This window comes from Diceros bicornis, chromosome 23 (assembly GCF_020826845.1).
Source record: "Diceros bicornis minor isolate mBicDic1 chromosome 23, mDicBic1.mat.cur, whole genome shotgun sequence".
Taxonomy (NCBI): domain Eukaryota; kingdom Metazoa; phylum Chordata; class Mammalia; order Perissodactyla; family Rhinocerotidae; genus Diceros; species Diceros bicornis.
In genome coordinates, this window is record NC_080762.1 from 8,289,671 (window position 1) to 8,315,036 (window position 25,366).

The following is a 25,366-nucleotide window of genomic DNA, read 5'->3' on the forward strand; positions in this document are numbered from 1 at the left end:
TTTTAACTTAAAGTTAATAAAAAGCAAGAAAATTTATTTAATTCATTTAATTTATTGGCATCTATCCAGAAATATATTTCAGATCATAATATATGTGTTTATATGACCATTTGACTCTTCAACAGAGTCCACAATGTTCAATAATTATGTTTTCTTCTTGGTTTCCGATCTTTATCTGACTTAATATGATGGTTTCCTATGGAGAAAAAAACTCCAAAAGAATCAGTCTTTCATTGCATTTGTAATGATGCCCTCTTGACATCCTTGCCATTAATGTCTCTTATTTTAAAATTTTTATTACCAAAATGGATCATTGGATTAGCTTTTAAAAATCTGAAATCAATATGATTGTTAAGCAGAATCTCCCAACTTCAGTAAACATCACATTAATATTTATTTGAAACAGAAATAAAAGTCAAAGGAATGGAAAAACAACTTCTGGCACATTTCTGATAAACTGTCATTTTTTTGGTAGAGAAAACAATATTATACAAATTGCTTTCAAATAGTCTTTATATTAGATTTTTGTTGCTACCTTAGCATGATTTCTTTAATATTAAAAATATCATTTAGGGCCCAGCCCCATGGCCGAGTGGTTAAAGTTCTTCGTGCTCCACTTCAGTGGCCCAGGTTTGTGGTTCAGATCCCTGGTGCAGACCTACTCCACTCACCAGCCATGCTGTAGTGGTGACCCACATACAAAATAGAGGAAGATTGGCATGGATGTTAGCTCAGGGCTAATCTTCCTCAAGCAAAAAAAAAACAGGAGGAGATGTTAGCTTAGGACGAATCTTCCTCAGCAAATAAATATATATATATATATCATTTACTAGAGATAATGTAATACTACAAATGTAAATTTTCCAGCTTCTTTCCTCTAGTTTTTAACACTGTGCAAACTTTGGGTTAGTTTGTGTCATAATAGTAACTAAACAGTTTAGAGTTTGAGTGTAACAATATAAAGGGTGAAATTTATGAAATCTTTTAGAGGAAAGAAAATAAAGATCTAATCTGCTGATAGAAGAATGTAAGTTTAGAAATCTTGCTCAGATATGTATCAAACTGCAAATGTATCTTAATATTGAATCTGTCTTTTTCTTACATCATTATTAGTGAACAGTGGAACTGAAACAATGAAAGATGTAAAACACTAAATACTTTTACCTTTCTTGACTGGGTAAAGCGGATAGTTCCTTGAAGATATTTTTAATAGCTTATTATGCTATAATATTTGTTCCCTTGGGAGATGCCCGCTAAATTGTTTAAATTGGTTTCACAGAAATGCAAAATCTAAGTAAAAGCAGAGTCCCCAAGTAAGGAGGAGTATTGAGAAAGGACCAGGACAGAGGGGGTGCCCTCCTGGCCTGGACTGGCAACATTTCATGATAGTAACAACCGGTGGTTGCTGGATGTGTGTATGTGTAGTGCTATCGCCCTCACCATAACTTTGATGATGTATGTACTACTACCATCTTCAATTTATAAACGAGGAAATTTTAGGCTTAGAGAATTGAGGTAAGTTTCCTAAGTTCTCATGGTTAGTAAATGGCAGAGTTGGAATTCAAATCCATGCCGTCTCATTCCAGAAATTATGCTTGCTCTTAACTACTGTATTCTACTCTGGACTGGTAGGCAAAACCAGGAGTGAGCAGAGCATGTTAGGGAGTGCTCTTCCCAACCCCCACCTGCTCCTCATCCTTTTTCCCCTCTCTGCCTCCCTCCCCATCTCTCCCTCTCATTCTCTCCTTTGTTGCCTTAAAAAATTGGTCACAGTTAAAGAAATCTTACGAGCCTCCCATAAGCTATATCAAATTGGAATGATTTGGAGAGGATTAGCAACGCCTATGTGCAAATTGACAGGCAAATGTGCAAAGTGTTCCACATTTTTAAGGATAATGAGGAAAATATAGGAATAGGTAGATCACAATAAAATAAATAGAAATAATCAATTACCAAATTAAAATATAGCACCCCACCTTATCATAGTTAAAGAACTATAAAGCAAAGGAACAGTGAGGTATCATTTCTCATCTCTCAGATTAGGAAAAGTTAAATGTCTGATAATACCAAGTGTTTGCAAGAATGTTGGTGGAAGTGCAAATTGATGCCATTTTTCTGAAGAGCAATTTAATAAATTTATTAGAATTTTAAATAGACATGTATTTGGCCCAGCAACTGCACTGCCAGAAATTTACCCTGCAGATATACTCGTAAAAGTATATCAACACATATCTTCCAGGATATTCATTAGATCTTTATTTGTAACAGCAAAAAAAGAGAAATAGCAAAAACGTTCAGTATTAGGGACTGTTTATATCAATATGGCGTATCTACACAATGGTATAAATGTAGTCTTTAAAAAGAATTAGATGAGTAGGTGCAGATATGAAAAAAAAAAGATCCTTAAGATCTATCCATGAAAATAAGCAAGGCCCACCTTGCTTTTGTATATGCTGACACATATACAAAAATTTGGCAGGGCAGGATCCAGCGGTGTGTAGGTGGGGAAGAAACACCAGAGAGCCTTGAGCAGATAGGAACTAGGAAGAGAACAAGTAAGGGAATTAATGATAGTGCGATGGGTAGTGCTCTAAAACCTTTCATTTTATACCTGGTTGTGCTGGCTAAATTGTTTTCTCTGTGCAGATATTTCTGTACTTTGATTTAAAATAGTAACAAAACCTACTTAAGCAATCTGAACTGGGGAGGGCTGTTATTTGCCAATACCAAGACTGTTGTTTTCATCACTTTCCTGGTACCCAGAGTGAGCAGACCAGGAGAGACCACATCTCCCGGCATAGAGCCAGCACATTCTTGATTTAGTTGTGTGCCCACCCCTTGTAGAGGTAGCACATCTGGCTTCTTAGAGGAACTGAGCAGGCCACAGGCAGCTGGAGAACAATCCTCACCTTTATTGGCTTTCATCTGGGAAGAATAGGAAAGCGAAAGGAAGATAGAGGATTCTAAACCATCAGTGTTCTGGACGTAAAAAAGAGTATGGAACATATTAATTAATGATCCACTCCATTTCATGTAAAGGTTTCATAGGAAGATGGATTAAACCACTGTTATGCTACAGTAATATAAGCACTTAATATTGTTTAAGGCATCTGCTTCTAAGTTCCAAGCCAAAGACCAGACATCACTGAAAAACAAAGCATAAAATGTTCCAGCGAAGCATGGCTCTAAGACATCAATACATCCATTTCAGTCACTAAGACAGCATTTTCAGTTCTAGTCCCTCAAAATATACTTTCCAAGTAATGAGATTTTCCTCCTGTCAATCACAATTCATCTTTCTTTTAATACTTCTGTTATTCTCACTGTTTGTGCTAAAATAAAATCTTTGGCTAGGTTATTGAAAGTACACTTCCAAGAATAAAGCCACTCTGATTATGACTGTGATATTTATACAAATTTCTTGAAAATAGATAAAAGGCTGCGCTTTTGATATTAACTTGGAAGTCTTCATCAGTTAAGGAAATGGAACAGTACAAATTTCATTTCTTAGCTTCTTGATTGGATTTTGTTTTTAAATAATGAGACATTCAAAATGTTCTGGCAAGCACGATACACATGTACAGTGAAAAACTATTAATTTAAAGGGCATCACTTGGTTTATCCTATTTTATGCGTTCTGACAGCAAACACTGGCTGAACAATCAGGCCGATTATTCAGAAGAAAGACTGATCTGAAGAACATATTGTTATTGCTGTCCCTCAAATTCCAAAGTAGTAATTTTGATCCTCCACTTTCTATGCTAGAAAGTCGAAATGTGAATATGCTGACCTCACTCTGATTTCTATGTTTCACCTGTTTGACTCCCATTCCTTCTTAATTTATCCTTTCTTACATTCTGATCATTTTTTCTGAAGTAGCTTCTGGAATTTCTCAAACCAAATCTAAACACTTTATAGCTTTGTCAGTAGAATTAGGTGAGTAGAAGTTGTGCACAGAGAAGAACTGCAGATTTTAAAATGGAAAACTTACAAAACTATAGCAATGAAAACCTAGAAAAATGAGCACTCCAAGGCTGGCTTAAATGAAAAGGCACATGAGGCAGAGTGTAGCTATAACCAAAACGTAAGGAAGAAAGCGTGCGGCCCAGTTTGAACTGTAACGTGGCCAAAGAAACAGAATCATTGAGAGTTAAAAGAAAATCCAACCCAATTCCTTAGTCGTAATTTTTGGAGAACGAGAAAAGGATCCAGTTTATAATCCACAGCGACATTTTACGGGATTTCCTGGTCTTATTTCTTCAGCTCTCATACCCAATAGCTGTAGCCGAGTCCTTCTTTGTCTTCTCTCTAGCCACCACACCCATCAGATCCCAAAGGCTACACACATACTTCTTCAGCATTGGCTCTGTCTTTTGCATCTTGTCCACAGACATTAGAAGACAAATGTCCAGGAATGGGGTTGGCGGAGATAGAGCTCATAATGTGAGGGAAAGCAGCAGAGCAGTAAGAGTAGACCGTAAACGTGCCTGACAAAATCATTTCCCTTTTTTGCATATCCATTGACATTGTACAAAGTAGATATATTCAGGATGAAAATCACTAGGCAGAGTTGTAAGTCACTTCCACTAATAATACACATTTACTGATGTTTACCATGTTCCTAGCACTGTGCTAAATATGAATTAGAGTTTAGTTAAATTATAACTGATAACATTGAACTATGCTATGGACTATCTCAAAGCTGTTACAAGTTATTTCTTTGATCATCAATAATGTCTTCTGTCACAAAATTTTAGTCATTAAAAATGTTGTGTGGTGGGGGCCGGCCCGGTGGCGCAGGCGGTTAAGTGCGCGCGCTCCGCTGCGGCGGCCCGGGGTTCGCTGGTTCGGATCCCGGGCGCGCACCGACGCACTGCTTGGTGGGCCATGCTGTGGCGGCGTCCCATGTAAAGTGGAGGAAGATGGGCACCGATGTTGGCCCAGGGCCGTCTTCCTCAGCAAAAAAAAAAAAGAGGAGGATTGGCGGATGTTAGCTCAGGGCTGATCTCCTCACCAAAAAAAAAAAAAAAAAAAAAAAAAAAAAAAAAAAAAATGTTGTGTGGTGCAAGGAAATCGTTATGGGACTCAGAGTTGGAAGATGTGGGTTCAAATGCCATTTCTATCCCCTTTTACATGTGTATGATGAGGATAACATCTTCTTTCATATGACTTATATGAAAAATAAATTGGAGGATGTATGAGAAAGTATTGGATTTACCATAGGCAGTTAGTAAATGGTAACAAAAATAATTCACATTGGCTTGATAATTCACATTGCTTTGATAATTGCCCTGGTGTATTTACCAGTTTCCAATAATGTTGAAAACAGTTTTCAACTAAATATAAGAATGATTTTTACAGATTTTAATGGAAATGTTCTGCCCGACTATTCAATCTTATCTAGTTAAGTTTCCCAAATGCAACTTTTATTTTTTATGACTATGAACAGTGCACAAATAAATACCTTGAGAGAAGCCTTCATTCACAGGGTGAAATTCATAGAATTACTATTAATTTTGAAGGGATCTGGTTAAATGGAACCTTCTGCCAAATTGCCATCTAGATAACATTTTGCAATCAACTTTTTCATTACCATGACATCTGTCTTATTATGAGCAATGTCTTTTACAGACTTGTTATCACTTCTGATTTGCTCTTTTACCAAAAAATAAAGGAATATGCTCTCTTCAGGATTTCTTTGTAAAAAAAATTAACTAATCTAAATAAATTTTATTTCCTACAGGTGTGCTTCATCTTTTGTTCTAGAAATTCCTTCAGAATTAGAGAGCAGGTTAATCTCTGCAGTGTTTCTACATGTAATTCTGAAGCAGAAGGTTTGAAATAGGCAGGGGATCTGTATGAGGCCATGTGGTAACCTTGATTTTGACCTTCCTGGTGATGAGAGATTCCTGTTACTCTCGGGCATTCATCCACTCACTCATTCATTTATCAAACGTTTGTTAGGGCCATGAATGTTAATGTGTCACCTTCTGGACTATGGCAGAAGCCCAGAGCTTTTGTCCAGCAGTGGTTAAAAGCATCAGCTTTGGAGCCAGACTAACTTGGGCTAAAGTATTGCTGTTAGTGTTTCTTTGACTTAAATGATTTTGTTTTACATATGAGAGGTGGCCAACTTTACTTAATTATATATGATTACATTATACAATTAATTAACTTTATTATATCACATTACATTATATTTCCATCTCTGGATATTTTAAGAACATAAGAGGTACAATATCCCTCAAGTCACTGTACTGTAATTTTTCATCCACTTACATAGTCCTCTGTCTTCTTAATATTGAGATTTCTAAAGAACCAGCCACCTAAGGCAACCCCACCACCCAGGGCAGGATTCAGAGACCTGTCCCAAAGCAAGAGCAGCTGAGCAAGGAAGGAAGCTGGGCGAAGTCGAGACCTGTGTTCCTGCCCCTGCCTCCCGTCAATTGATTTGATGAGGCTGCTACACCAGTCTTTCCACTTTCTGTACTTCTAGTCCTCTTTCGTGACCTTATTCCACGCTTCCCTCTCCCCAGTTGCTGTTACAAGTTTGGGATGTGTCCTATCTCAGATTGCCTCTTTTGCCCAGACACGTCTACTACAGTAACCGAGCACGGGAACCTCTGAGATCCCTTCATCGGGCCTGTGTTTATAGAAAGATATGTTACTGAGAAACCCTGTCCTGATCTAAGAATGCCAGGTTAGATCTTGTTCAACACGAGCACAGTGTTTGATAGGCCCTCCGTCACTGTTAGCTGCAACTGAATGCGCTCTTCCTCTCACTAGAGGTCAGAGTAAGAAACCTGAGGAGAGGAGGGAAGGGGTATTTGTCCCAGGGCAGGATCTCCAAAGACTTAAGTTATCAGGATAGAGGGGAGTCCTCTCTTCAGCCAGTGGCATGAGAAACCACACTGACCAGACAGCAAACCCACACATGCTTCCTCCAGGATAAGCTCTGACGCCTGACTGTGGGCCTGCAGGCTCCTTTTGTTTTGGCCAGCAGGGTATTCTAGAAGAAATTGAATTTTAATATCTTTAAGTAACACAAATTCTCTCTGATTCCAATAATTCCTGCCCTTCCAGGTTTGTCACTATTTTACCACTTTTCATTTTAACTCCTAAACTGAGTCCAACCCGGTTTTATTTTCCTGATTTTCCCTATTCACACTCCAAAGCAGGAACTAAAACTCTGTACGAGGAATCAGCAAGTTCTACTGGAAAAGGTTGCTTTGTTCTCCAGACTATGGTAGGCTAGGGGATCCAGGCTTGATCTCACCCATTTAGTCCATAACTGTTTTTTGTAGGTGGAGCAGATTTCGTTTGTCTTTCACACGTCTGCTGAAGGAAAGGCTGACTCTGGCAAATGGTAGTATGCAAATTTGAAAGGAGTATATATGTAATAATAAAAGAATGCTTTAGACAAATTTAACTCCTGTATCATACTTTGGTTTAACAGTACTGCAGTACTACTTCTTTTACTAACCTAAAATAATAACATAGAATCTTAACAGGGTAGTAATTGCTAACTGTACTACATTCATGATCTCAGAACTTTTCTAATATACTTGTCTAGACTGACTGACTGAGTGTTTGGAGGATCATAGTATAAAAGGAAAATATTGATTGATTTGATAAAAATTAATGCTTGGAATAATTTTGGTATGTTCTGTGTGTTGAACACCACCACATGTCATGCAATTCACTGATTCAATATTCTTGGGCTTGGGCATAGATCTTTTTATTTCATATGAGTGTCATCTATTTTACAGAAATGTTATCTCTTTGTTCCTAAGTAATTAAATAAGTTCACTTATTTTGGGCTAAGACAAAAATTAGGGATAAATTAAGAAGTAAATAAAATTGAAAAGTTACTCTATATAAGATAAGGTATATAATTGTAAAATCGTAATATTCTCAGACTTCTTATATACCATCTTCTACTTCATTCTTTGCCCTGTACACATACCATGAGAACCTCAACTGGCTATTTGATTGACAGTATTAATTCACCTTGTGGTATTAATTCATCTTCTAACTCTTTCGTTCATTAATTTGTACCAAGCCCCGTATTCACCAACAAAACGATTTTTATCTCCATAGACATTCAACCAGTGCAGTATAGACTGGCTTCAAATCTCAAATATGTATAAGGACAGATCTACTTTTAACAAATGTGTATTCAAAAATTAAAAAGCAAAACAAATTGCTCCTGGCAAGTTCAGACTCCTTCAAGGCAAGGACAGCACAGAAATGGCAGGGAGCAGCACTAAGTCATCCAGGACTCAAGATCAGGAACTAACCGGATTGTACTGCATTGAACCAAGTAACAAATTAGAAATATAGAGGGTATACTGGCCTCGCCATTTTTATTCCTTCTAACTCCAGGCACAGTAGAGAGAAATGACTAAATCTCTATTTTAATAGCTGCTGTCAAGAGTTTTGCTCTGTAGGGCCTATTTCAGCAGTTCCTGGTGGTAATATATGGCATTTCCCTGATTAACAGCCATTTTATAACTTGTGTAATTGGCCACAAATCAGGGGAATGTCATAATGTAGCAAGAAAACATTCCCATCTCCGTCAGAGCCTTGGCTTGGATTTTGGGACGAATTATTACTGGAGTAGTTTGCAGGTTTTCATTACTTTAAATAATGTACTACCTGAACCACAAAAAAAGGCATTTAAACTAATGAACATTTCTGTCTCCTAACTCTTTCTACCATGCCTCCTTAGATTTCTTTTTCCCTTGGAAAAAAACATCCTTAAAAATGGAATTCTTTCTTCATTTTTATAATACCAGTGTTTGTGGGGAAATAGAGGCCAGGGCAGGGCTGGGAGGAAGGGTGAGGCAGTGGAAGGCTCAGGTGTGAAATTTAAAGGGACAACAAAAACTCAATAGTCAAGATAAAAATATTTAATGCAATATTTTAAAAAATCAAAATTAATTTTAAAAAGATCAATAATGAACAAAATATTAAAATTTTAAATAAAAACAGGATCTGACCCTGCACTTGTGTGACTCACCTCACTCACCTCCTCCTGGTCTGAGTTCTGGGCAAGGGTACTGGATGGGAAGGAGGACCACAACGCGATGGGATCAACTCAACTTGTCCAATAGGAAAACAGGTTTTGACTCTTTATAGTTACTCTCCAGTTTATAATAAGAGCAATCTCCTGCACAGAGTTATGTATATAAGGGATCTTACTTCACCTGTGATTCACAGTCCCAAGCATTCTACTATCAAAGTGGCACCTATAATGGAGAAGAACTTGTAATCCCATATCAGCCCCTTTTGGGGACCAAGGACTATTAGTTTAAAGAATGACAAATGTAAGTGATTATAAAATCTCTTCTCTTTCTAAAGGTAGTAAAGACTGACACTATTCCTTTATTTTAAAAAATATGCTTGTTTCCTGCTTTGAGTTAGTCACTGTGATATTATACACTAGAAATACAAGTTAAAAAGAAGACCCTGTGTCTATCCTCAAGAAGATGGAACCTAAGTCCCTGGTTGCAGTGGCTTGACCAGTCTATGAGAAAGGTATGCACAGAGAAGGGGCATGTAATTCAGACGGGGTGTCAGGTTTCCTGGAGAAGATAACAATTGAGCTAAGTCTTGAAGGTCTGGTAGAAGATAGTCAGATGAAAAAGAAAGAAGGATGATGAGGCATTCCAAAGAGGATTAACACTGTGAAACATGGAGGCCTGGAGTGGTAGCATGTTTTGGAAGGACCATGACTATTATCTAGACAGCAGCTATACTGAATAATACATTTTTAATGCAAAACCCATAATACATCAGGGAAGATATTTTATCCACTTTGATCCTTGAATTAGGAGTAAAATACATGAAAATGGATTTAAAAGGTATGAAAACTTTTCAGGAAATGTGACACACTAACAAAATGGAAAGTTTCACAAGGACACATACTATATCTGCCTGATTCATTCCCTTGTGACGATCATTTCTGAAGCCAAAACAAAGTGGGGTTTGGTGCTCTTAAAACTTATCATACCTTAATTTATAAGTTACTATACTTTAGATATAAGTGAAATGATGCTATAGAAATTAGATTTAAAAATTATGAACTATTAGGGCCGGCCTGCTGGGATAGCAGGCTAAGTTTGCACACTCCGCTTCGGCGGCCCAGGGTTCACAGGTTCAGTTCCTGGGTGCGGACTGACACACCACTTGTCAAACCATGCTGTGGCAGGCAACCCACATATTAAAAAAGTAGAGGAAGATGGGCATGGATGTTAGCCCAGGGCCAATCTTCATCAGCAAAAAGAGGAAGGTTGGCAACGGATGTTAGCTCAGGGCTAATCTTCCTCACAAATAAATAAATAAATAAATAAAAAGTATTAAAAAAAATTATGAACTATTACTCAATGCAAAATGAGATATGAAGACAATATTATAAAACTGGTGAGATAGTTTACTTGCATTAAATCCAGATAATAAAAATAATCATAAGGATCATGCTGAAACAATTACACTTTTCCAATAGTGTGATAAAATGTCCTACCAATTACAACTACAATTAACCTGAAAATAATAACAAAGAGAGATCACACTAACCTTTTACATCATCTGCTAACTTCTTGGCTTCATTAAGAATCCCAAAGCTTTTCTGAAGAGAGCCTTTGGCATTTTCCTTTAATGAACCTTGAGGACCTGTTGCCTGTGGACAGAAAAAGAAGTGTCACATATCTAAAACCATAGAATTATGGAGTAGAGATATCTAGCAGGCAGTTAGTATGCAAAGTTTACTTTCAGGAAAGCATTCTGGGCTGCAGATTTAGAATTACAAGTTACCAGCACATATTGGTGGTTGAAGTCAGCAGACTGTTTATTGAGAGAAGAGAAGAAGGCCTAGAATGGAACCCTTAGGAATCCTAACATTTAACGGGCAGGTAGAGAAAGTGGGGCTGGCAAGGTGTCTGAGATTCCAGAGAGGACAAAGAGAGATCAGGAGAGTGTGATATTCTGGAAACTGAAAGATACAGAAGTGGCTCAAAGCATGATGGCTGGCAATGTTGCAAGAACATAACCGGTCAGTATTATCAAATGTTGTAGAAGGGTCAAGCAAATTAAGAACTAAATGCATCCACTGACTTTATCCTTAAGCACATTTCACTTGAGTTGTGGGGTAAGTGGGGAGCATTTTTTGTCCCATAGGTGTTGAAATGAGAAAGAACACTGTTCCTTTTTAAAACACATCTCAGAGTACTATGGCAAAACCAAATCTTCTGAGTGACAATCTCTGAGCCACAATTATCTCTTAGCAAAGATGTATTTGTCGAGGCTTGGATTAAAAGAGGTGACACAAAGATAATAGAATGATATGGGAAAAATATCCTTTAACTTGAATGGCTAGTAGCCACTTTAATAGTGTTTGCTCCTTAGCAATCATTACATAATACATTTATACCAAGAGATAAATCAAATGGGATCTTATGTGTAAATGTTAACTTGGAAAAGTATTTGAGGGTGCAAGAACAGCTAGAGAATCTAAATACTTACTGTTGAAGTTATAAATGTGAACTCAGGCTATCCCAGACATAACACTCTTCACAGGCATCTGCAGTGCCTTAGGAACTTTTTTTTTTAATCAGTCACATTATGTGAGCATTAAACTAGGAAAGAGTACAGTACAGAACTTGCTACTGTGTGGTAAAATTTATGGTCAGGTGTTATACCAACAGCTTTTGTTTAAATAATCTATTGCTCAGAGAACATATTGGTTATATAATACCGTGATATCTACAAAAGGACATATTGGAAACATCTACATAAATAAAAAGGGACATCGTGCACATACATTTAGCACTTGCAGACAGAGCTGTCTGACAACCGTGGCAAATTCTTCTATGGAAAACGGGCAGCCTCTTCAACTGAGAACAGAAAATTCTTAGTCCTACAGTTTCCCTTTGGAATTAGATATAGTAACATCACGTAAGTGTCATTTATCTTGAAAAAAAAAGTATGAGTGTCATATAAATGGCACAAATCCAATGTACCTTACTCAAAAAATAAGCCTTGATTAGCCACTCAGGTTCTATATTTGTTCTAAATTTCCATGCCATTCTTAGTCCCTTGGTTACAGGTTTTCTGAATCAAAACAGATTAGAGAAAGGAAATTACAAAGAAAGAAGGACAAAGATTCTCTAAATAGGCACATGAAAACAGAAGTGACAGCTGACAATCTATCTGACATTGAGGAAAGAGAAAACTAACAAGTAGAGAGAAGAGTTTTTAAAGCTCAATAGTCTAAGTCAATTTGGATAGGGATAAAGTGGGTTTCAGTAGATGCCAATATTATTGTAGTAAAATAGCTAATGTTCATAATGATGATCCTGAGTCATCAAGACGATAAGGGGCATTCCAAACACTAGATGAAACTAGAGAAAGAAAGAAAGAAAAGGGAGAAAGAAAACAGCCTTCCCCATAGCCTTGATATGTGTGAATGCCTTTCTATAAGAACATAATCTGGCAAACATTTAACAACCCAAATTTTAAAGCTAATCTTGGCTATGCAAAGTGCGGCCTGGGAATAAAGAAAGGAGGGAGAGTTGACTTGCTCTCAGTCAACAGTTTAATTGAGGCATAAATTAACTTCACGTATTTAAAATTTACAATTTGATAAGTTTTGACATATATACACTCCTGAAACCATCACCACAATCAAGGTAGAGAAGATATCCATCCTTTCCTTTTAATCCTTCCCTTCCACCCCTCCTTGTCTTTTCCCCATCCCCAAAGAAGCACTGATGTGCTTTCCATCACTATGAGTTTGCATCTTACAGAATTTTATACAAATGGCATCATCCGTATGTACTTTTTTGTCTGGCTTCTTTCATTCAGTGTAATTATTTTGACATTTATTCATGTTGTATGTGTATCAATATGTGATCCCTTTTTTATTTATACCGACATGCCTCAGTCTATTTATTCATTCACCTCCGGATGGACATTTGAGTTATTTCCAGCTTTGGACATTCTAAATAGAGTTACTATGAACATTGGTGTACAAATCTTTGTATGAACATATGCCTTCATTTCTCTTGGAGTGAAGACCTAGAAGTGGAATGGCTAGATGATATGTTAAGGGTATGTTTAAGTTTTTAAGAAACTACCAACCTGTTCTCCAAATATTTGTAATATTTTAAATTCCCACCAGCAGTGCGTGAGAGTTATATTTGCCTACAACCTTGCCAATACTTGATATAGTCAGTCTTTTCAAATTTTACACATTCTAATAGATGTGTACCTCGTTTTAGTTTTAATTTGCATTTTCATTGTGACTAATAAGGCTGAGCATCTTTTCATGTGCTTATTTGCCGTCTTCTTGGGTGAAATGTCTGTTTAAATCTTTTGTCCAATTTTTTATTAGATTATTTGTTTTTATTGAGGTTTGAAAGACATTTATGTATAATCTGGATATGAATCTTTTATCATATATGTACTTTGCAAACATATTCTCTTATTCTGTAGCTTTAGTGAATGATTAAATTCGATTTTTTATAACTTTGTCAAAAATTTTTGCATCTGTGTTCATCAGGGATATTGGTCTATAACTTTCTTTTTTTGTAGTGTCTTTGTCTGGTTTGTATAAGAGTAGTACTGGTCTCATAGAATGAGGTGAGACACATTTTCTCCTCTTCAGTTCTCTGAAAAATTTATTTCTTCCTTAAATGTTTGGTGGAATTCACCAGAGAAGTCATCTGGAATTGAATTTATGAATTTATGCGTGTATGTGTGTGTGAAGGTTTTCAATGAATATAGGGCCATTCAAGTTATTTATTTGTGAATGAGTTTTGGTAGTTTGTGATTTTCAAAGAAGTTGTCCATTTCACTCAAATTCTTGAATTTTTGGCATAAACTTGTTCATAATTTTCTCTTATTATCCTTTACTGTCTGCAGAAGTTGTAGTGATTTCACTTCTTTTATTACTGATATTGGATATTAGTGACCCTTCTGAATTTTTTCTGATTAGTCTGACTGGCTGATTATCGACTCAGGATCTTCCATCAGACTCTTACACCTTCATCCAGCAACAGGACAGATCCCTGACTGAAGTCCATTTGCTGATAGCCTTCCCTGCTGCTAATTTCCTACCTTCTTGCTTTTATGAATAGTGCCTGCCTTCCCTTCCGGGCATCTTGTCTTTCCTGCTTTTCAGGAAGCCAATGATTTCTTCCTGGATCCTTAGTCAACCACTCCTTGCTCAGATATAAGGAGATAGGTGGTATATATGGGGAGTGTAGGAGATAGAGTAGCAACAAGGTAAGAAAAGGCAAGGAGGCAGGGAATTTTGATGTGTGGGTGAGAGAGACAGCATTTCAGTTGCAAAGGACTGTAGAGTTTATGAAGGGCAGTGTGAAGAAGTAAGGCTGTTAGGTAGGTTGGAGTCAATTTCTGGAAAGTTCGAATGTCAGATTAAGGAAACTAGACAATAAGCCATGTGGAATCATTGGAAGTTTCTGAGTAGGAGCGTATGATCAGAGCTTTTAGCCCAGGAAGATGAACTGGGCAGCTGTGTGGGAGGAAAAGGAGACATCAGCTGCCTACTGTGATAGTATGGGCCAGACAAAAGACAGTTGTAACTTGAAGAAGGGGCAGCGGAAATGAGAGGTTTGGGGTCAAGAGATGTGGAGGAATAAGACAGGTTTCAATGTTTCAGGAAGCACTCCAAAATATTAGAGTAAAGAGCTGCTGTCAGTTATCAGCAGTACACCAACAATCCGAGTTTAAAAATCAAGCCTCTCGTATGATAACAGAATGAAAACACTAACAGGATATGGATGAACAGAACTGTTTCAACTCACTGGAATTTGGAGAGTTCTTTTACCAACATTGCTTAGTAAGTCACTGAAGCACATCAACAATATCAAGACAGGTGATGAAGCAGCATTTTCCAAGCTAATTATACTTCATACATATTCATAAGCATCACATCTGAGTTTCTGAGCTGTGTCTACAGCATATGTGAAATATAAATGAGGTTCTTAGAGTTGCAAGATATTTTGTTTCTTGCTTTTTAGAGATTGTATTTTTATAAATAAGTTCTTCTCTGTATGTGTGTATATATATACATGCATAGATGTATAATATATATAAATTATATAAAATATTATATAATAATATAATAGACATATAATACATATAAAATTATATAAATTATTTAAAAGTTTTTATTATAATATACAAAATAGAATCTGTTATATGTAAGTTGCTGTATGTTTTTACTAGTTAATAATCATTTATAGGAAATGTGAGATAATTTAAGACATCATTAGAGAAGGAAAGATCCAAGAAAAATGAAATAAAGTCTATAAAGATTTAACAGAGGGCTTGGCACTTAATTGGCTTTTAATACATATTAGTTTTTTTCTTCCTACTATTTGTTAAATATTCATAGTGACTCATTAAAGCATCATGTCATTGAGTAATAGATGAATGAATTGATTGATTCACCCAACAAAAGTTTTTAGCTGTCTCAAGCACCAGAGTAAGCTCTGATTATTCAAAGATGGAAAGATTCTGCCTTCCCTAATGCAATTGTAGTGAAGTGGAGAGACAGACAAAAAATCCCTTATAAAGAAAATGATTACTGCCATAGCAGAGCATGGAAATATCTGTTTTGTTGTCGGAGGAGGCTCCCTTAAGAGGAGGAGATGTGAAAGTCAGATCTGAAGTCTATCAGATGGTAAACCTGCACCGCAGTGATTTATTATTTACACAAGCAAATTTAAAGGTTATTGCTTATATTACTTTCTATATTATACTTTTATTGTTTTTTTAAATGTTCCTCAAATAACTTCTTTATTAGAGCTAAATTTTCTTAATTCATTGAAAGAGTTGGCTTTAAGGAAAGATGTAGAATATTTCTTTTTCTTTTGGTTTTTTAAAGAAAGTTGTAACTGAAAATTCATCAGCATGGTTTATGACCTACTCCATTACTTACTCTTTATGAAATAATTTATTTTAGAAGACAAGTCTTGTACATTTCCAAAGGGGATAATGTGCCAAGATAAAATATAACTTAGATGATTTTAAATCTAAAATCTTTTTAATAAAGAAAACTGTTCAAAATGGGCAGGGATATACGTAAGGGATGGTAGTTAGCTGCAATGTGTTTATATAAAGGATATATCAGAAGAAATTTATATTCAGGTATGTTAGACTGCTGTGAAAAATCAGGGAGAACTTTCTTACCATAACAAAATAAATTCTCAGAAGAAATGGTGAAATCTAGTCCTCCATATATTTTAAAAGATATAATATTTTTGAGACTAATGAAAAAATCTGCATGGGATGTTAATTGACATATTAAGCTACAAAACAGTTTTGCCATTTGTACAAAAACTATTTGCATAGGAAAAGGTACGAACAGGTAAATAACATTATGAAAGTGATTATTTGTGGTTGGCGGGATTATGCGTATTTTGTATTTTCTCCTTGCTTGTCTGTATTTCCTATTTTTCTATAACTGATATGAACTGCTTTCGTAATAATTAAAAAGATCATTACACAATTTTAAAATAAAGAAATCACTGTGTATCAACTTTAAAGGTGTTCTAATATAACCTTTATTTTTAAAATATTACAGGATATTAAAATGAAATAGTGAATTAAGAATGAGTCAAGAAACAACTCAAAGAGATGGCCTTGGTCAGTAATCTCTTGAAAGGCTGTATATCCTGGCATCACCTAAAAGGTCCTACAACAGGAGAAGGATTAGATGAGCCTCGAGAAGACTGAAAGCACAGAAAGGAGACTCAGGGAAAAAATGGGAAATCCCCAAAATTGCTCAGGAGAATTTTGAATTCATGCCTCTGAATTTTCAGTGTGATGAGAACACCAAGAAAGACAATCAAGAGGATTTAAATATATATAACTAAGTGAAAACAGGTTTACACCAATGACAGCATGACAGCCATTGCTTCAGCACCTATGGGTGCCACTAGCTTGCTGCAGTGAGGTGGGGACTAGACAAGCTGTTGAGGGTAGGATGGGTGGTACTACAGGGAATCTTGTTTTTGAGTCAAGGCAATGGAGAAGTGTCTACTGAGTTAGAGAACATCCTCAGAGGGCACAGGATTTTCTTTCCAGAATCAAACCCAACATGGCCATTTCACCTCTTGATTATTCACCACCTTGATCATCCACCTATGGGTGGAAATCCTAAATAGAGAGTTTGAGAGCACTATTGCCTTGAATAAAATCAAGTCAAACTTATGTTGCAATATAGCACCGATCCAAAGAGTTTCTGTGTTTCTGACTGATGACACAAACTGTTTTTTACATTTCGTGTCCTGAATTTTTAAATATGTGTAATGCTGGATCATAAAATGGAAGTTTGCTTCTCCGTTTCCAATAGATTTTTTTTTTTTTTTTGTGAGGAGGACCAGCCCTGAGCTAACATCCAATGCCAATGATCCTCTTTTTTGTTGAGGCAGACTGGCCCTGGGCTAACATCCATGCCCATCTTCCTCCACTTTATATGGGACGCCGCCACAGCATGGCTTAACAAGCGGTGCGTCGGTGCACGCCCGAGATCCGAACCAGCGAACCCCGGGCTGCTGCAGCGGAGCGCACGCACTTAACTGCTTGCGCCACGGGACCGGCCCCATCCAATAGATTTTTTTAATGTTATTGACTCAAATGCGTGTATCATGTACAAAGAAAATCACTAAAGTCAGGGTGGCTCAGTGAACAGGATTTTCACACACAGATTCAATATTTTCTAGGTAACTTAGTTCCTCACTGACTTTTTCATGTTTGCTATTGTGTGAATCACTCAGTTCTTAGATAAGTTGCTGAATTGCTGATGAAGGGGAAGAAATGTTCACCAGTTTTATTGGCAAATTTAATTGTCTTATCAATCATAGACATATCATTTTCCATTAACACTACACTGGTATAAAATTTAAATTCCAATGATTATAGATATTAACAAAAAGTCAAAATTACTGTTTGAATGACTTCTAAGTAGTGGTTGACAGAATAAAATACAAGAAATCTGTGAGTTAAAGTTTACAACTTGACTGACACCATATTTTATTGAGCCTTTGAATGTAATATGTACTCTGCTAATATTTGCACCGTTCTTTATGTAGGAAATAAAAAAATCAAAAATGACCTTGCACGTACTCTTTATGGATTTTGGTTCATCCAATTACACAAAGCAAATATTAAATAAGATAGACTGAAGAGACTATATGACCACACTTCTAAACAAACACTCATTAGAAATGTCTTAATGATAATTCGGTACATGTGTGGTGACGGGTTGTAATTAGTATTTTGGTGGTGAACATGATGTAGTCCATGCAGAAATTGAAGTACAATGATGTACACCTGAAATTTTTACAATGTTAGAAACCAATGTTACTGCAATAAACAAAAAATTTATTATTAAAAAAAATAATAAAAAAAATAAATAAAATAAAAAATAAAAAAAAAAAGAAATGTCTTAATGTTTAATCATTCTATTGCAAGATTGACAGTGTTTAACTATATGATTTATCAACCGATACCAGTGGTGTCAAAACAATCTTGCTACTATAAGGACTCAAAAACTAATAAAGAAGAAGAAATTATTAGGAATAATATTAAAGGAAAAAATAACAGGAAGGAAAGGAAAAATTACAATAAAGGAAAAGAATAAATTATGTAGGTGAAAGCTGGAAAACATTATTTTTAGTAGCATGACAATAATAAAAACATAAAGGATTATTGCTGGTTTGAGGGCAGGTTAGAATTCTATTTATCTCTGATTATGTTGTGTGTTGTGTTTCATAATGCTAATTTATACATTAAGTACCTCGAATACGTGGTTAAAAATTTTTGAAAATTTAAAGAGAAAATTGAAAATGTGGACGTGCTTAATATCTCATACTTATCAATAAGTAGTTCATAATCACCTCTTATAAGCACCATAACTGCATCAATGAAGAGTAAGAAATGATCTTATGTAATTGGAGATTGAACATTAAATCAGATAAAAAATTGAGTTCTATGCTCTGGAGACTATCTTTACTACAGGAATTAGGCCAAGGGAAGGATCAGAATAGACTGCACAATGTTTCTTGAAAAGGTATTACTTTAGCGGACACAGCTCAATCCATAGATAATATGCGCTCAATTTGAAGGCATCTTCTAATTCCCAAATTCTGACCTACTATCGTCTTCCCTCACCTTGATTCAGAGATTCCAGCACACCACTAGAACCTAATTCTGATCAATTAAAAAAAAATCCTACATGCATCTACATTCAAACAGATATTCAGACATTATCTCAAACTAAATAGGGAAAGAAAGTAATTTTATTTTTCCTTTGAAATTTTCTCCTCTATTGCACTTTTCTATCTCTTGTGTCAATATAAGTAGTTTGTCAATTCTGAGACTCTGGGGCATCCCAGCCATTCCAGATTTCTAGCATCAGCGTTTGGAGATGGGAGGGGGCGATCTCCGTTTAGTGATCAGCTACTTCATACCGGGAGTTACCTATACTGAAATCATGAGATATTGTGTGTGAAATAGTGAGTGAGATACTCAGAGGGTCATTTGTGGTTTTCCATGTTTCTATGAATTGGGGGTCTAGTGTCAGCTTAAATTTTAATTCTGGAGACAGTGTTTTCTGGGGAAAGGAAGCAGGAATAAAACCAAACACCACAACCAAGCAGTGACACGGCGGCGGCAGGCATGGGAGCAGATGGCTCCGAGCAGAGAGTGAGCAGAGAGGCTCTGCATCTCTGGAGGCCCCGGATGCTGGCACCGTGCAGTCCGTGTCTGACCCAAAGGTTTGTACCCAGCGGTGACGGAACTGGCTAGGGTACCGCTCACCACGCTGTGTGCCCTGGCATAGCTTGTCCAGTGGGGATGCCTTTTTCTACCTCACCCAATGACTGTTTGGGTTGATGGAGACTCTGAACATATACAGGAAGAAAACAAAATCCTCCTCAGAAATATGGATTATTTAATTTAAAATTTGAATTTTGAGCAAAAGACTGTTTTCAGAAAATAGTACCAAGAGAACTAATAAAATGGAGTAACTATGCAGGGGAGATTAGTGGGAAAAAAATTGATGGAGTAAAGAGAAGATAGAAGAAAGTGTATGACTTCAGCAGAGGACTCTTCACATTAACAGGACGAATACCCTCACCTAACCACACCAACAGGAATTTTTAGATACTTACGCCTCCTCAATCCTTTACAGTTACTGTCCCCTCGTCTTGCCCAGTTGGGTATAAGCCAGGTGCACAGAAGCCAAAGGCCAAGACTTGGCAACAACAGGTAAGGCAGAGGATGAGAGTCAATCAGGAGAATACAAAATGGATAATTCATTGCAAGTCATGTTACGGAACAGAGTGGCCCTCTCTGCTTCACTCCTGCACAGAGCAACTGGCAACCGGACATCGTGTCCCCATCTTTCCCCCACGGAAAACAATCAAAGGGGGTCTTCTGGGGACATGAAATGGCTCAAGAGGAAAGACTTCTGCATTCTGCCATGGAAGGGTTATGGTTATAGATAAAATATAAATGTTACTGATGTGACAATACGAGAGTTAAAAGAGTAGAAGTTGGGAGAAGGAAGCGAAAAGAACTAAAGGGGAGGATGAGGGCACAAAGCCTTCAGCGTGTGGAGCCCCTCAACCACGGAACAGGAAATAGAGCTCTGAGCACATTTACTTAAGTTTAGAAAGAAAACAGTCAAGGATCTAAACATGGTGATGCACCTATACTAGGAAATGGGTGGGAGGGAAACGCCACGTGATACTCTCTAAGGGAACTACATCTCATCCATCACAGCAGTGATTAAATAGGCAATACCCTAAAGCAATGAATCACACAAAGGCATGATAATAACGCTAGTAAGAGATACTAGAGATACTACTCCCTCTCCGAGGGAGAAGGAATAGTTGAAAGATTTAGAAGTGTTTGCCCCTGGGGGTGTGAGTTTAGAGGTGAGAAAAGCTAGGTCAGGGGGATTTTTGCTTGCATCATCTGCTTCTCTTTTCAATTTAAAAGTAATTAAAATACACATGCATCATGAATTTAAAAAGAAAAATTATTTAAGGCCTCTTAGAGGATGAGGGTTGTCGTATTTCTGGGTCCCTTTTAGATTCACTTTCCTTATATTTTCAGGACAGATCTTCCTGCAGAACAGGTTTTCTATCTCATCTCTTACTTTCATTTTACTTACAACACTTAACTAGGAATAATTTAAGCATACAGATAAGAACAAAAATTAATATGGACACCTGTATTCCCAATGTGGGAGATCAAGATTTGGCAACTCTGAAATCTATCTCTTTACCTTGGTTGTTTTCTCTGAGGGACATTTGACCTCCCCCACTAACTGCTTAAAGAATTTGACATGGTGGCTCCTTCCTGGAACAGATCTATCATGATGGCTGTTAAGATAATGTAGGATAAATGTTACAATAGGAAAGGCACCAACAAGCCCATCTTATCGGAAGTTCTGTCTCTCTGGCCACGTTCTCTGGATGGCCCTGCAAGGAGTTGCCAGACAATCATTTACATTTATAAGGGAAATCTCCATTTGTAAAGGTATCTCCCTCTCTGTTTTGGGAAGGGGGGGGGGATGGCCTCATTTCTAGAGGCTTATCAATGTAAAAGGTGAGGCCTTAAATCTGCATAATAACCTTACTCTTGTTTACTGTGCTTTAGTGGTAATCTCCTGTAACTGACTCCCCCCACCCCCAACATCCTCCTTTGTCGTTAGCTAAACATGATATTTAAGACGAGAATTTCTGCTATTGTGTTGAGAAACGCAGTGTCCCTGCTTTCTCCCATGTATACATGTTATTAAACTTGGTATTATTTTCTCCTGCTAACCTGTCTTGTTAATTATTTGGCCAGCCAGAAGAACCTGAAGGAAAAGGGCAGAGGAAGATTCTCCCTCTTCCCCGGACACCAACATCCATATCTGATTAATATTAACTTTTTGCTGTATTTGTTCAGATATTTAGATTTGGATTTGGTTTGATAATATTTTATTTACAGTTTTGCATCTCTATTTATGATTGGCCTATAGCTTTCCTTTTTAATACTGTCCTATACAGGGTTTTGCCATCAAGATGATACCAGCCTCGTAAAATAAGCTGGGGAGTCTTTCCTTCTTTTTCTATTTTTTGGAATGTTTTGGATGAGTCCTTGAAATTTCGGGAGACATTGTTATTATGTTTTAGGTACAATTACTAACTATTGATTCAATTCATTTAATGACCAGAGTTCTACTCAGGTTTATTACTTCTTTTTGAGTAAATTTAGATGCATTGTCCACTTCATCAAGCATTCAGATTTATTTGAATAAAGTTGTTCATGAACCCTGGTATACCCATATTTATTAAATCTATAGTACTTTTCTCCTCTTCATTCCTAATCCTGTTTGTACGTGTCATCTCTCTGCTTGTTCTTGTCTTGCCTGTTTATTGTAAGAATCAGCTTTCTATTTTGTCAATCCTGTCTAATATTTTTTTCTGTCATTAATTTCTGCTTTCATTTTTATTCCTTTCTTTGTGCTTTTTTTAACTTTTTGAGCAGAAACTTTAAATAATTGGTTTCAGTTCTTATCCTTTCCTAATACCTGCATTTAAAACTTCATTACTGGGGCCGGCCCTGTGGCTTAGAGGTTGAGTGCGCGTGCTCCACTACTGGCGGCCCGGGTTCGGATCCCGGGTGCACACCGACGCACTGGTTGTCCGGCCATGCTGAGGCCACGTCTCACAAACAGCAGCTACAAGGATGTGCAACTATGACATACAACTATCTACTGGGGCTTTGGGGGAAAAAAAAAAAAGGAGGAGGATTGGCAATAGATGTTAGCTCACAGCCAGTCTTCCTCAGCAAAAAGAGGAGGATTAGCATGGATGTTAGCTCAGGGCTGATCTTCCTCACAAAACAAAAAAAACAAAACAAAACAAAACAAAACAAACTTCATTACTTTAGTGCCATTTTATTTGTACTCCACAACTTTTGCTGCATCAGTTATTAAGTATTTTTAAATTTCAAATTATGTTTTTTCTTTGACCCGTGAATTACTTTAAAGTGAGTTTTTTATTTAAAACACTTTTTAGGGGCAATCTTTCTGCATAATTTACTAGTGTTATTGCATTGTGATCAGAGAATGTAGTCTAGGTGTTATTGGATCCTTGGGATTTTCGGATTCCTGCCTTGTGATCTAGTTCACTGTCTTTTTTTTTAAGTTTCATGAATGCTTTATCTAATGAAGCAAATAGAATTAACTATCTCATTGATATAGAGTTCTATAAGACCATTAAATCAAGCTTGTTTATGGTACTTTTCAAATCTCCTGCTTCCTTACATCTCTTAGCTTGACCTATCAATTTTTAAGAAAGATATGGTAAAATCTCCCACTATTATTATACATATGTTGATTTCCTCGGTCTGACTTTGCCTTTATTTATTCTTAGGCTTTGTAGTTATGACCTTGCAGGTTGAAAAGTTTTTAATCTTTCTGCTAACTTGTTCCTTTTATTATATTACGATGACTCTCTTTATCTCTAATAACTCTTTTTAAAAAATTTAAAGCCTATTTTGACTCTCATTAATATTAGTATACAAGCTTTCTTCTGGTTAGAGTTTCCCTGGTGTATCTTTCTCATTTCTTCATTTTGAGTCTCCTGTACCCTTATAATTAGTGGAATTTTGTGTACATCCTATATAGATGGCTGCATTTGTTAAACATTTTTAATCCAATATGGAAATCATTGCTATTGATTTGGTAATTTAATGTGTTTGCATTTATTATGAAGACAACTTGAAGCTGAGACAGTTAATGCTCGTCAAATATTCTACATGCCTCCTATTTTTCCCAGCCTCCCTTACGGTCGGGTTGAGGCATGTGATGACTTCTGATCAGTGGACCAGATGTGGCCCAGGCCAAGGCAGGGGAGAGCCAGCACCTCTCCTCCTTCTTTCTCTTTCCCTGCCAGGACAACCTCGGAGGCTACATAGTATGGTGTAGCTACAGGATGAAGGGGGTTGTCTAAAACATATTAGGTGCGATACAAGACATACACTTGAATAGTATTAAGCCACTGAGATTTCAGGGGTTATTTCCTGAGGCAGATAGTAATAATTACCCTGACTACTGTATTTGGATTTAATTCTATCATATTTTGTGTTTTATATTTACCATTTTTTTTTTTGCTTCTGTTATTCTATTTTTTGCCTTTTATAGAACTGATTGAAAATCTCCCTCTCTTTCACACATTTTTTTCTCTCCACTTATTTGGAAAGTGTAGACGTTTGTTATGGTTAATTTTATGTGTTGACTTGGCTAGGCTATGGTACCCAGTTTTTGGTCAAACACCAATCTATATGTTGCTGTGAAGGTATTTCTTAGATGTAATTAACATTTAAATCAGTAGACTTTGAGTAAAACAGATTACCCTCCATAATGTAGGTGAACCTCATTCACTGAAAGTCTTAAGAGAAAAGACTGAGGTCCCCCAAGGAAGAAGGAGTCTGCCTCCAGACTGCCTTTGAACTCAAAACTGCAACAACTCTTCCCTGGGTCTCCATCCTGCTGCCTGCCCTGTAGAATTTGGACTCGTCAGCCCCCACAATGGTATGAGCCAATTCCTTCAAATAAATCTCTCTCTGTAAATATATACATCCTCTTGGTTCTGTTTCTCTGGAGAACTCTGATTAATACTGCTATTTTTATTCTTTTATAATTATCCTCAATATTTAATACATGTACTTAACAAAGATTAAATCTAACCAGTCTTTTACTCTCCTCCCCAAGATTCAAGGACTTTAAAAACTTTTAACTCTGATCATCTGCCCCATTTTCATGTTATTATTCTCTTGTTTTTTAGTTGTACTTTTCAAAATAATTCCACACATTTAGTAATTATTATCTGATTTGCACAATGCTTACTCAGATTTGTATACATTTACTATTTTTTTGCTCACTTTTGCCTCTTTAATCCCCAATTTCCTTGATTTTGAAGTGTACTTTGTAGTAGTTGAGTGAGAGTCTGTGATTGGTAAACTCTCAGTCTTTATTTATCTGAAAATGCCATTATTTTGTCCTCCCCTCTGAATGAGGTATGACTGGGCACAGAATTCTGAGTTGGCTGGCATATGGCATCAGCAACATGAGGATATTAGCGCATTGTCTTTCGACTTCTATCATGACTTCAATTCGAAATATGCTAACTGGTAAAGCTTATTGCTTTGTAGATAATCTGCATCTCCTCTCTAGATTATTGTAAGATTTCGTTTTCTTTTTCTTTTCGGTTTCTATAGTTTAACAATGATATTTCTGGGTGTGGACTTATTATTATTTATTATGATGGGCTTC

At 36.6% G+C, this 25,366-nt stretch overlaps 1 protein-coding gene across 1 annotated transcript in view; it reads right to left on the minus strand.

Annotated features, from left to right (window-relative positions):
* LAMA2 (laminin subunit alpha 2) overlaps positions 1-25,366 on the minus strand; it is a 572,820-nt gene that overhangs the window by 70,753 nt on the left and 476,701 nt on the right. Inside the window, exon 41 of the mRNA XM_058566315.1 lies at positions 10,579-10,681. Within this exon, the coding sequence (XP_058422298.1) occupies positions 10,579-10,681 (103 nt within the window). The remainder of the gene's footprint in view (positions 1-10,578; positions 10,682-25,366) is intronic.